At 44.0% G+C, this 14,155-nt stretch overlaps 1 protein-coding gene across 7 annotated transcripts in view; it reads left to right on the top strand.

Moving 5' to 3' along the window:
* NAV3 (neuron navigator 3) overlaps nt 1–14,155 on the top strand; it is a 971,329-nt gene that overhangs the window by 681,679 nt on the left and 275,495 nt on the right. For all 7 annotated transcript variants that reach the window (XM_029597136.1, XM_029597134.1, XM_029597135.1 and 4 more), the window contains 2 exons: nt 3,943–4,011; nt 9,595–9,734. In XM_029597136.1, the coding sequence (XP_029452996.1) occupies nt 3,943–4,011; nt 9,595–9,734 (209 nt within the window). The remainder of the gene's footprint in view (nt 1–3,942; nt 4,012–9,594; nt 9,735–14,155) is intronic.

The raw sequence follows: 14,155 nt of genomic DNA, 5'->3' as shown, positions 1-14,155 counted from the left end.
AGATGGCCATCAGAGGGAAGCAGGAAACACAGATCTAGGAGGAATAGGCCAGATAATCCAGGAAACCTTCAGCGCCATATGCAGGTTGGAAGAGCACTTGGGAATGGATCCTTACAACAGTAACGGCCAAATTTTAAATTGGCCACTTGCGCAAATATCGTCACGCGTCTGGCTGGGCCCTGTGCACGCTGCACGCATTTTCAAAAGGGTCCTGCCACGTATGTGATATGTGCATAATTGCTGGACCCTGAAAAGGAGGTGGGCCGGGGGGACCATGGTCTGGGCAGGGTGGGATGGGAGGCCAGCTGGGACAGCGGCCATTAGCTGCTGTCCTGGGGAAGTGCGCCCTGGCAGTCGGCCAGTACGCGCAAACTACTTCTGCTCCAGGGGAGCAGTAAGTAGTGAAAAAATTAAGCGGTACATTGATCAATGGAAAATGAAGCAGAAGTAAGAAAGTTAAATAAATTAAACAGAAGCCAATGTAAAATGAAGACTGCTCTAGCCTTGGCAGGAGATATCTGTCAAGTCTGTTCACTGCCGACATTAGTTTTTTTGGTATGATATCAAGAGTCATTTACAATTTTGTAAATATTATTTTTAGACTAGAGTTATTCTATAAATTTTGTGCAGATCCATAAGAATTCTGCTTTTAACTCTGAGAGTTGTACGTGCGTTTTACTGTGTGTTTACCGAATGAATGATAATTCAAACATACTTACTGTGCTCCCAGATTGGCTGCGGTTTTGTGGTTCCTTCAGAGGGTGAAAGAAACCCTGAGTCTTCGCACAGCAGTGACACCTAATGGCAGCTGGAGCTTCTGCTTTACCATGTTCCAGAAGGAACCGCATGCTCTGGCCCCTGGTGAAGGACCATCACTGCAATAACTGGACTAATTGACTTTAGTAGGGATATAAAATAGCAGACCCTCCCCCCACCCAGGGTAGTTGTGAATAAAGGCTAATAGTGCCATAACTCAGCAGAGGTTGCTTCCCATTGAGTTGCAAGTCCAAAGGAGCAGGAGGAGAACTGTTGGGCCACAAAATAAACCTCACACAGAATAGCTGCTTCCTGCGAGGTCAGCGTACTTAAGATCTTCCTAAGGAATTAGTATAGATGGGATTTCATCTTGAAGGAGAAAGTGCACATTAATGCAAACTGTATTCTCTTTAATTCCATTGTCATGAAAACAACATAAATCTTATGCAGAATATATAGTAAAACAAATGATTTCCTGCTGCTTTCAATTACCCTGAAGAGTAAGTGCTTTCAGTACAGCTAACCCAGTCTGAAGTTTGAGAGTTTTGTATTATGCTATGAGTCATGAACCTTTTGGCCAGCCATGGTTTGCAAGGGTAGTTATGATCACCCAAATTAGTTGTGAGTTTAGAACCGCTGAGGGATCCCTGTGAACAGACAGGGGGTGGAATGTGCTGTAATATTCAAGAGTCCTCAGAGGGCAGGGAGTGCAGCGTCGTTGACACTTGGAAGGACCAGCTCGAATTCCTTGCAGTCCTCTGGCTCCAGATCATACCTAGAGAAAATGCATTCAATTTTCACAGATTCAAAGCAAATTGAATTAGTGTAAAGAATTAGGCCCATCTCCAGGATTTTGATAGCAAAATTAGTGATGATTTCAATTACTCTGTTCTTCAAGCAATTCTGTGTTGGATTTCTTTGTTTCACTTCTGCTTGCTTTTTTTGTGCACTTTTTACTTTTCATTTTTATTTTGCACTCTGACATTTTTTTTCATTCATGTAAATGGGGTTCAGATTATTTTTTATTTTAATCTTTGCTTGATTTATGTTGAGAGAGATGCAGTAGATCTCTCGAAGTCTAAGCTACAGCATCCCTCTGCGAACTGGTCCTTTTCTATTCTGCAGTTGGCATGTCTGCTGATACCGTGCCCTATGTACAGAATGTGATGACGAGTTGCCATCCATGTTGACACTGTTCTTTCATGCCAGAATACTCAACTTCATGTCTCTCATCTAACTCCAGTCCTTTAAGGACACTTCAAGTTGGGCCAGAGCATGCAATCTTAGATTCCTGTATGTTGGCATGCAGAGATGCCCCTCGAAGCTTGTTTGAACAGAATTCTACCAAATTTCTTCTATGCATCAAAAATCAGGAGCCAAATAAGAGAATATTGAATATGTCAAACCGGTGTTTTTCCCAACCCATTCCTGGAGACACACCATAATGAAGATGGACAAGGTAGATTTGCATACACTGGGCCGGATTTTAAAAGGGTTACGCGCGCGTACCTTTTAAACCCCCCCCCTGTGCGCGCCGAGCCTATTTTGCATAGGCTCGGCGGCGTGCGCAAGCCCCGGGATGCGCGTAAGTCCCGGGGCTTGCAAAAAGGGGCTGTCGGGGGCGTGGCCAAGAGCCGTGGTTTCGGATCGGGCTGTGTTCGGCGTGTGGGCGATCCGGGGGTGTGGCCGAGTGCCCCGACACAGCGGCCTGTGTCGGGGCCTGCCACGCGTAGGTTACTACTGCCCAGAGGCAGTAGTAACTTTTCAGATAAAGGTGTGTGTGTGTGGGGGGGGGCTAGATAGGACCGGGAGGGTGGGTTAGGTAGGGGAAGGTGCGGGGGGGGTGGGGGTGGGGTTGAAACAGGCAGCGCGCGCAGGGCTCAGCGCACGCAAGTTACACAAATGTGCACCCCCTTACGCTCACCAACCCCGGATTTTATAAGATACGCGTAGCCGCGTGTATCTTATAGAATCCAGCGTACTTTTGTTCGTGCGCGTGCTGTCTTTTAAAATGTACCCCAGCGTGTCTCCAATGTATGCAGATACATCTCATGTATATGCATATGTTTAAGTGTGCTTCCAAGACCGAGAAGGGAGTCGCTATCTTAAGCAAACCAGAAGCCAACAGAATGCATTTAACTGCTAGAGATTCTGAACATGAAACGGCGTGACATCAGCCAGCTGTATTCCATGGGAATGTATAGGAGAAGCAAGATACTAGGAAGATGGCTAAAGACTTTAGCTTAGCTTAAATGGACTGTGATTGTATTTCTTTGTTGTAGCTCTTGAAAGCAGGCAAGAGGGATAGATAGTTTCAGTACAGCATCAGTTAAGAACAAAGATTATTCCTTTTAAGTTCCATGCTTCAAAGCTCAACTTGCTTCTGTAGCAGCATGCTGGGTTCACGAGTTTAGGACTGCTGCTACACGGATTAAAAATCCTGACACAGTTGGGAGTTGGACAAAAAATTCTAAACTCTCTTCCAAAGTTTTCTGGAAGCTCTCCGTTCAGCTTTTTATTTTTTTCTTACTTTATTGGCATGCCTAGAATTCAAGTGCTGATGTCTTGAAAGCAATTCCTTGCAGTCAGCAGAGAACGTGAAAGATAATAGGGTAATAAAAGTTTTGCAATCAACAATTAGGTGAGATACCAGAAGGAGATGTGAAACTTTTTTTCCCATTCACCCTGTGTCAAAAGCCTGATCGGTTTGCTGCATTGGTTCTGCCCTAGAAGTTTGAACCCCAAATGGTTCATAATTAACAATAATTAATGCTGTCCTGATTGCCTAATTTTTAGAATGGATACAGAGGTGCAGACTATTAATTAGAGTGTGTAGCTCATATGTGGTTTAAGATAACTACAGACAAAAAAAACCCCAATTTGTTTTTCAGTTGTAATCACTGTGTAACAAGATAGGGGGAAGGGTGGTCCTTATCCAGTGTCGCCAAATCATCATGGTGTCTGCGTCTCTGTGTGCATTGTATTTATCACCTGTTAATGTATTTTCTTCAACAGCTCATTTTGCATTAATCCATAATATGAATGTTAATGTGAGTTTTTTTGTTTTGAATGCATACCTAAGTTGTATCCATCTTCTCACCTCGTAGTTTGCCGGTAAGCCGTGTGTTTTCTGTGCATTTCCAAATGAATCCCTTTAATTTCATTTCTTTGTCTCTTCTCATACAGTCTGGCAGCCAGATATGCATCTCAGTCTAATCACAGTGGAATTGCAACCAGTCAAAAAAAGACTACTAGGTCAGTTGACATCTCTAATTTACTGCACTCCTCTCCTTGAGTTCATGAATGTGGGGGTCTTATTCCTCAGGCAGGGCAGCCACTCAGTAAAACGGTGCACATTTGGTTTATGGATGCAGGTTTTACTATTGGAAAAGTTTTGGCAGCTCTCTCCTCTGCGGACATGATGAGTAGGCCACTTAGCAATGTTTAAAAGTGTTCTTTGGACAGGGAAACAGTTTGGAGTCAATTCAAACATTTTGCAGAGCCCCTTATCAGGAAGCTTAGTCACCGGAAAAGGCTGAATCAGACAGTCCGAATCCTCAGTTACTGGAAACACTGACATGAAGCTGAAGCCGTGGACAGTAATGGGCTTTACTGGGTTCTAACTTAACACGAGAAACATCGGCCGAGCTTACAGAGAACAATTTTCAAAGGCATTTCCATGGGTGACGCGGCTGTCCGAAAATTACCCACCCCCTCCACGCGTGTAAAAGTGGAGTTCGAGCGGCACTGAGAGGAAGCGTTGGGGGGGGGGGGGGGTGGAGAGAGAGAGGAAAGGACATGCGTAGTTGGCAGTATCAAATCCTTGCACAGACTTTTCCAGCAAAATTCCACCCCCACAGAAAGCAGGTGCAGGTGTCCGGGCGTACAGTGTGCCTGCGGCTGTTTTCCAAGTGAGAATGCGTGTGGGCTTCCGCTTTGAAAATGGGGGCAAGGCCCACTGGCAGAAAGTGCGGACAGTTTGAAAGTTGCCCTGCTGATGATAGCTCGGGATAGCACTTGCTTTTGCTCCAGTCAAACCTTCCTTTCATTGCGGACTATTCTCCCAGGCTGTCTCGTCGCGCAGCAAGTGTGGGTCTGGCTGCTAGATAATTATCCGACCCCCTCTTCAAGCAGCATCTTCCTGATGCGATATCAGAGATTAGCCCCTTGCTTGGGACTCTCCAACAGATCTGGTAGCCAGGAGGTGGATTTGCGTACATGGGGTAGAAACCCTGTGCATTTGCCTGTTGTGGTTATCTTGAAATCCAGGCCTGGTTGAGAGTCCTGAGGACTGGGACCGGAAAGCCAAAATGGGCCAACTTGCGGAGTCTGGAAAATAGATTAATGTGAAAAAAAGGCAGAATCAAAACGAGGAACATGGAGACAAGTGGTTTCGTGATTAATTTGGTCTCTCCTGCCGAGCTCTTGCACTTAGGTGCTTGCAATAGTGGCAGAACCCAGCAGTTTGCAGCTTTCTGCTTGCCTTCCCCTTTCATTACATTTGATGGACGATTGCAGGAATCCAGCTGCCTGTCAGGTTAGGGTAATGAGAGAAAGCAAATGGATTATGAAGTTTGTTTTAGAGCATTCTTCAAGGTGGGGAGGTGTGTGTGGGGGGGGGAACAAATGATTGCAAGAATTTTTGGGGTTACAACAAAGGATGTGGAATGCATGCAGCTGCCGAGCAAGGACAAGGCCGCTCCGGGCTCTGCTGGGAGGCTGGAGTGGGGGCAGGCTGCCAGCCAGCAGGAGCCACGAAGATACTTCATGGACTAAACTTCTATTTGCAACATGCCGCGGGGCCGATGCGATAAAAGGGCGTAGAAAACGGGTGCTCGTATTGAGCGCCTGTTTTACTAACGCGCGCCCATCCACCTGGGTTCGCGCTTCAATATTTTAATGAGGTGCCGTGCTAAAAAGGAGGTGCTAGGGATCAGTTGTGCGTCCCTAGCGCAACCTTGTCATTTGGGTGCCCAGGAGACATGGCTGCACGCGAGTTAAGAAGATGGATGCTCATAAATTGAACGTCCATTTCCTAAACTGACTGCCGTCAAGACTTGCTTTTACCTGATGCTGCTTTCTGTGGTTCCTCCAGCTTAGTATCGTGATGATATTAAGTAGGAGGAACCACTGAAAAGCAGGCTTGGGGCACGTCAAGGCAATGCCAGCTTTAAGGCTGGCGTTAATTTTTGCGAGTTAAAACGTGCGTGTGAGGCGCACGGTCATTTTTTGCATAGGAGGTAATAGCTAATAGCTTCATCTATATGGCATTTACATGTGATGAGCGCTATTAGCTGCCTGCTGGTTTTGACACTGTTTGGATGCGCTAATCCCATTATTGCATCGGGAGTTATTCTAGTGCATCCAAACCACACGTCCAACCGCAGGTGAAGCTGTGCGCTAGGCTGAGCGCACTATACTGCATCGGCCCCTAAATAAGCACTGTCTTTGTGCTACCCATCAAACCTTAACAAATTGGAAGACTTCAGCTTGTATTAAAAATGTCAGACAAAAACCTTCCTGCAGTGTAGTATTTTGAAATTCTGTCCCTTTTTTTGCATTACTTATTAGATTGCCCAATGTATGCTTGTTCTGACCCATCTGATGACAACATTACTGTTAGCATATGATGAATTTATACTTCTACCTATTATTAAAGGGCATGAGATAGCTGTTAGTGCACTAAAGTCCAACAGCGAAAGCAGATGCACTTGGAAAATATAAAATGGTTAGCCTGTCCCATTAGCTTTGCCATGCTTGTGTTGCAGAGAGGCAGGGAGGAGTGGGCAAGGAGGGACACCGCCCTGGGCACCAGGTCACCCTTTTGGATTTGGATTTAATCACCTTTCCAAATCGGAGCTCAAGGCACGTTACCAATTCAGGTACGGTCGGTAGGTCCCTGTCCCAGAGGGCTTACAGTCTGAATTCAGGTCGGCAGGGCACGCCAGCCTGAAAGGGAAGGGGCGCCGAAAGCAATCCTTGCCCGGTGGTGCCGTTTTGTACGGCGATTGTGGCGGGATTTTTTTAATTGGTCTCCAGCTGCTTTTAACCATTTACCTGCAAAGGTCCAGTGGGGAAAGTACACAGGGCATGCTGGGATGGAGGGAGGAATGCTGGGCACAGAGCTGCCAGAAATGTCTGGGGTCCACAAACAAACTGTAGGTGAGAGCGTTCAATTGAAGAAGAAAATCTGTGACTCTGCTCCCGTCGTCAGGTCAGTGAGGAAAACCGTGCAGTTGCACTGGCTTTAAGTAGCGAAAGTCTCATAAAACAGTTCTTACTAAGTGTCAGATGGTGGCAGCAGAATACAGACAAATCATCAGTGTGGGCTGCAGTAATAAGCTTTGATTTTATGGAATTAAACGATTATAGAGAGAAATTGTATTACCTGAACATACTGTTTACCTGATGCAAGTATGTATTGCTAATAGAAACACAATTACTGGTTTTCCAACAGATACAAAATATTGAAATTGTCTGAATGCATAAATGTATGAATCTGTGTACAGACAGTGATGAAAGGGATACTAAAAGTATTTCTGTACAGTTTTACTGCAAAAAAAAAAAAAAAATGAGGGTGATGTGGATTGGGTGTTAGTCTTGTAGAAATCCAAGATGATGGCATTGGAGGTCATGGAGGCGAGCATAGTGGCAGGGTTTGGCCATGGGTAGGAGATAGAGGGGGAAGCTCGTGTTCGTCTGGACATGGCTGGTTTTTAGGTTAACCGGTGCCCTATATAGTAAAACTGAAATTGGCTCCCCTCAGCCCTTGTGCAAAATGCCATCTTCTCTCATTGCCACCTCCTGCTGTTTCTCTCCCATCCTCGCTTTTTCCATCCTTGCTCCCCCCACCTCTTCTTCCATCGCTCTCTCCTTGCTGTTGCCTGCCATTATTGTCTCAGCCCTGCCCCGCCGACGGGAAAGCTGAAGGCCTGGCACTCCTTAATCTGTTTTCTGCCGGTGGCTTCTCTCTCTCATTTCAAACGGTTACCGCATGGGGGAGAGAGAGAGAGAGGCGCTCAGTGGCAGGAAGCAGCGTTTGCAATTCCAGGCCCCAGCGCAGCCCTTCTGTTGGCAGCCACAGCAGATCAGCCCCACCGAGCTGCGGGGGAAACAGCTGCACTCAGCAGCAACTCCTCTGTGCCCCGCAGAGGGGATAGCAGCAGTGTGGGCAGCGCCTCTTCTTCAGCCCTGTCGGAAGAGGGACCCCCTAGCTCTTCCTTCATCTAAACCAGGATGGGGTGCTTGGTGCCCTGTGCAACAGACAAGTCACCCAACCCAAAAACCAGCTCTGGGTTTGAATATACCGGTAGGAATTATTACCACATATGATCTACCCAGAGTTGTAGGGAACCAGAGGGGAAGACTGAGTGGGTCAATTGGTCTTTTCAGTATCTGCCATCATTTTCCTCTGATTCTGTGTTACTTCCAAGGTGGTATGGAGTTCAAATACTCTTGGGCAAGGTTTTTGGGCCATACAGTACACTAAGATTCAGATGTGACTTTGGACAAAAGTAGGGGAAAAAAGTGTTTAAGAAAAAAAGCCTGGGAGTCAGTTTGCTGACATGGAGGTCGATGTGCTAAACTGCAGTAACTTGGGTCATTATTGCATATTAATGACTCATGCCAATCACATGCAAATCACTTTGGTGAGAAATAGCATATATTAAAATTCTTCTGATTACACTGTCATTATGGCAAAAATTGTAAGAATACTTCCAGAGGTACAGTTACGTTTCTTGTGATTAATGGCTCTGTGTTAACATTCTTGCATTTTAACACACATAATTTAGCTGTGTGATTATAGGTAATGAGCTGCTTTGCATAATTATTTGGCTCATTGCCTGTTTTGCATAGATGTTGCGCTGATGTTAGTGGTAGCAAAATAATGCGCACAAATACTCTCAAATGAATAGCGTGCGTTATTTGTGGTTTTAGGGCACATTAATACATTTGCGAGCATTGGAGCAGCTTAGTGCATTGGTCTCACATTTGGAGACTGCGCATCCTTTGTCCAGAGTTTTAAGTTCCTGTGAGGTTTGGAAAAGGGGAAATATTGTTCAGAAAGCACCCAGGGATTTTCCCCCTCAAACCTTAATATTTGCAGCTTGCATGATTTATTCATTTTCACTGGAATTTTTTTTCCCTTTCAGACTTCACAGGATATTCAGTCCATGGCCAAAAGATGCATGATTACAGATTGTGCAAGAAAAGCGACTCACAGGGTTCTTTTGGGTGTTTTGTTTACTCTTACCTGAAAATGAAATCTAGTGCATTGATTTTCTTTATATTTTTTGGAAGATTCTATATATTTATTGAATGTGTATTTACAAGTGCCATTTAATATTCTCACATGGAGTCAGTTTTAGTAAATCTGAACAACTTCAATTTGGTGGGGCTGTATTTTAAAATTATTATGAGCATTTTGGTAGTGTTCTTGACTGTAGGTCTTAGAAATGAGAGGTTAGGCCTTACACTATGCTTGAACAGATACAGTTATCCAGTTTCAGAAGATAGCGATGTGCTAGGGTAATTTACTTTGCAGTTGTTAACAGATTGTGTTTTTATGCATTACCATTGATGCTTATTTGCAGAAAATCAGTATTGACATGTGAGCCTCGTTAAACTTGTCTATACTAATTGCATCAAACTGGCAAGTTCGGTGCTGCATGCAGCAGTCGTCCCGGCTCCAGTTCTCTGTTCATTACTGTGGCAGCACAGTCCCTTCCTTCATTTAATTTCTGATCGAAAAAAGAATTTTGTCCAGAACTGCTTACCCAATGTGGTTTGCTTTTTTGTCCTGCCCAGTAAAATAACTTAGTATCTTCTCCGTTCCAGGCTTCCGGGACCCTCAAGGGTGCAGGCTGCAGGCAGCAGTGCCAAGGTCCAGGGAGCTTCCAATCTAAACCGTAGAAGTCAGAGCTTTAACAGCATCGACAAGAACAAGCCTCCCCATTATGCAAATGGAAACGAAAAAGGTAGGCAAGGCTCTGCCCTCTCACAGTCATGCTTTTGCATTTATGTACTTTTATTATGATGTGGTTGTCATTTTTTCTACTTTATATATTGCTTTGATGTGGAAATTTGTACACTGCCTAGGGCGATCTGTTTTTGAGCCCAGGCAAATGGTCTATAAAACTATTCAATAAACAGTGTGCGCTACATCTCTCAGTCAAGTTAACGGTGATACACTGAATGCAGAAGGATTAGGAAGGTTGCCCTGCTACTTGTCAAAGTAACTGTAAGCCTCTTCAGGCTGCTGAATTGTTATGGATATCTTGCCTGGTGTTTTTTGTCTCTTGGATAATGAGTAAAGTAACATTTCATATCCATGCCTGATCAAGAGATTATATTCCAAAATAATATGAGAGCCACAGCACTTATATGTATCCTTGGGTCTGTAGGTGGAAGAAATATTCAGTGAATGTTATTAACAGGATGAGCCGGCAGTTAGCCAGATATTTTACAGAAGTCTGATTAAGATGCCTCTGAAAGCATTGGAAGACACAGGACTATTATCTTAGCCTGTTCTTAATGTCAAGGAGATGTGTTTTATAGTGGATATTATAAGGGGAATTTTTCCAGAGACATCTGAAGCACAAATTCAAGATGTAGAGTATTAAGTGAAACACCCCTGATGCAAGACAGCAACCTGGGAGTCGAGGTTGCAAGGCTGTGCAGGTAAGTGTGCTTATCTTGCTTAGAAATGTAGTGCACAACGATTTCTCAGGGCAGCCAGACCACATTGATGCCCATACACTTGACCAAACTTTCTGTTCATTCCTTCCCGAGCATTTTAGTAACATAGTATTGATGGTGGAAAAAGACTAAATGGTCCAACCAGTCTGCCCAGCAAGTTTCTTATGGTATTAATTGCCGCTTCGTGCTGGTTACCCCAAGCCTTCTTGAAAATTCCGACAATGCTGCTTGATGTGCTTGGCTTTTAGACTTGGCCATAGAAGCAGTCCTATGCCTTTTCCCTTATGTCTGCCTTTTAGTGCCCCATACCATAAAAGTCGGGGCCCATGTTGGTTGTTGCTGAATCCTATTCCCCTTTCCCCCACTCTCACCATCAAAGCGGAGAGCAATGTTGCATCAAAAGCATCGAGGCTTATTGATTAAGGGTAGTAATCCCTATGCATTCTGTTAAGGGTAGTAACTGCCACCGTGCAAGTTATCCCCATGCACCCTTTTCTTTTTTTCCGTCTTCCACCCTTTAAGGATCCAGAGTTTTTGGGTACTTGCCAAGTTCTTATGGCCTGGATTAGCCATTGTTGGAAACAGGATGCTGGGCTTGATGGACCCTTGGTCTGACCCAGTATGGCATGTTCTTATGTTCACAGTGTTTATCCCATGCCCCTTTGAATTCTTTGACTGTTTTTGTGTTCACCACCTCCTCTGGAAAGGCATTCTTATATCCACCACCCTTTCCGTGAAGAAATATTTTCTCTTGGAGTTTCATTTCATAACCCCTAGTTCTACTGTTTCCTTTCCAACAGAAAAGGTTTGAAGTTTATGCATCATTAAAATCTTTTAGGTATTTGAAAGTCTGTATCATATCTCCCCTGCACCTCCTCTCCCCTGCACCTCCTCTCTTCCAGGGTGTACATATTCTGATCCTTCAGTCTCTCTTCATAAGTCTTCCGATACTGACCCCACACCATTTTGTTCTCCCTTCTCTGGACCACCTCCATTCTTTCTCTATTGTTTTTGAGCCCGTATCTCAAAAAGGTTACAGATAGGATGGAGGTGGTCCAGAGAAGGGCAACGAAAAAGGTGTGGGGTCTGTTTCTGAAGACCTATGAGGAGAGGCTGAAGGATCTGCATATATATAACCTGGAAGAGAGGAGGGTACAGGGTTTGATACAGAACTTCAGATACCTAAAAGGTTTCAATGATGTATGGACTTCAAACATAGAAACATAGAAATGACGGCAGAAGAAGACCGAATGGCCCATCCAGTCTGCCCAGCAAGCTTCACACATTTTTTCTCTCATACTTATCTGTTTCTCTTAGCTCTTTGTTCTATTCCCCTTCTACCCCCACCATTAATGTAGAGAGCAGTGATGGAGCTGCATCCAAGTGAAATATCTAGCTTGATTAGTTAGGGGTAGTAGGGGTAGTAACCGCCGCGATAAGCAAGCTACACCCATGCTTATTTGTTTTACCTAGACTATGTTGTACAGCCCTTGTTGGTTGTTTTTTCTTCTCCCCTGCCGTTGAAGCAGGGAGCTATGCTGGATATGCGTGAAGTATCAGTTTTTTTCTCCCCTGCCGTTGAAGCAGAGAGCCATGCTGGATATGCATTGAAAGTGAAGTATCAGGCACATTTGGTTTGGGGTAGTAACCGCCGTAACAAGCCAGCTACTCCTCACTTTGTGATTGCGAATCCTTTTTTTCTTCACCCCTGTCATTGAAGCTATGCAGGATATGCGTGAAGCATCAGGTTTTTTTTTGGGTTTTTTTTGTTTTTTCCCCCTGCTGTTGAAGCAGAGAGCTATGCTGGAAATGCGTGATGTATCAGTCTTTCTTCCCATGCCGTTGAAGCAGAGAGCCATGCTGGATATGCATGGAAACCTTTTCCATTGGAAAGAAAATAATAGGACTAGGGGTCATGAAATGAAACTCCAGGGGGGATGACTCTGAACCAAAGTCAGGAAATATTTCTTCATGGAGAGGGTGGTGGATGCCCGGAATGTCCTTCTGGAGGAGGTGGTGAAGATAAAAACAGTCAATGAATTCAAAGGGCATGGGATAAACACTGTAGATCTCTAAAGGCTAGAGGATGGAAATGAGAGAGAGGAGCAAGTAGGGTAATTTGCTGGTACGGCGGTTACTACTATTAGCAGAAGACATAGAGATTACTACCCTTAACCAATATGCTTTAATGCTTTTAATGCAACTGCACAAAACAAATAAGAACCTGTTGAGTGAAAAAAGCAATTCCGTATACAGAAATTCACTCAGATTAACAATGCAGAACACTCATTACTAAAAAAAAATGCATTGCAAGAAAAGAGCTCATATAACTAGGCACCTGACTGCACCTTTAACTTAGTGTCTCATGACTTTTATCAAAAGTGCCTGCATGGTTATAATCATCAGTCTGATATGATTGCTGTTGCTTCAAGACCCAAATATTTTTAGAAAAACTTTTTAAATATGCAAATAAAAATTTCCCACAGGAGGTAAAGCAAAGCCAAATGAAAAACTAATACTTACCTTCCAACTCCAAAGTATTGTCCTTGAAAGTAATTTTTCTCAGTCCACAGAAGCCGGTACTGAGACAGCACTGCAATAAAAACTGGCTCCTGTGGACTGAGAAAAATTACTCTCAAGGACAATACTTTGGAGTTGGAAAGTAAGCATTAGGTTTTCATTTGGCTTTGCTTTACCTCCTGTGGGAAGTTTTTATTTGCATATTTAAAACATTTTTCTAAAAATATTTGGGTCTTGAAGCAACAGCAATCATATCAGACCGATGATTATAACCATACAGACACTTTCTATAAAAGTCATGAGACACTAAGTTAATGGTGCAGTCAAGTGCCTGTCTATATGCGTTTAATGCAACCGCAACATTGCTCCCCATTTAAATGGCAGAGGTGAAAGAGGAATTGGATTCAGATGACAACAGAGGGCCCTGCCTTCCATGGTCTGAGATACTGATACGCAGACATAAGGGAAAAAGCACAGCTCTGCTTCTAAGGCCAAGTCCTAAAGGAAATGAAGGAAGCGTGCATGGGAGTAACTTGCTGGTGCAGCAGTTACTACCTTTAACCAATAAGCCTTGATAGTTTCGATGCAACTCCAACATTATTCTCTACTTCAACGGCAGGGGGAAAAGGGGAATTGGATTCAGTCAGCAACCAACAAGGGCCCTGACTTTTACAGTCTGCGGAACCAATAAGCATGGGTGTAACCTGCACAGAACAGCAGTTACTACCCTTAATAGAAGGCATGGATTAATAACCAATAAGCCAATAAGTCTTGATGCTTTTGATGCAACTGCAGCATCTCTCTTTGCTTCAAAGGAGGTGGGGGGTGGAAGGAAAGAGGAATTTGGATTCAGAAACAGCCAACACGAGCCATGACGTTTTTTATAGTCTGGGGTATGATGCACAGACACTAGGGAAAAAACACAGGACTGCTTCTACGGCCAATTCCAAGAGCAAAGCACGTCAAGCAGCATTGACTGATACATGGGGTAACCTGGACCGCGTGACATAAGCTTACTGGGCATATTGCATGGACCATTGGTCCTTTTCTGCTGTCATTTCTTTTTGTTTTGTTTTTTTTAATTTTTTATTTATGCATATATTAATTTACACATCAAGAACAATCTTGAATAACTAAAATATATGAAGTACAAAGTTACATTCCAAAAGCAAAAAGCATC

The sequence above is a fragment of the Rhinatrema bivittatum genome, chromosome 4 (assembly GCF_901001135.1).
Source record: "Rhinatrema bivittatum chromosome 4, aRhiBiv1.1, whole genome shotgun sequence".
NCBI classification, from domain to species: domain Eukaryota; kingdom Metazoa; phylum Chordata; class Amphibia; order Gymnophiona; family Rhinatrematidae; genus Rhinatrema; species Rhinatrema bivittatum.
This window is presented reverse-complemented; position numbering and strand designations above follow the sequence as displayed.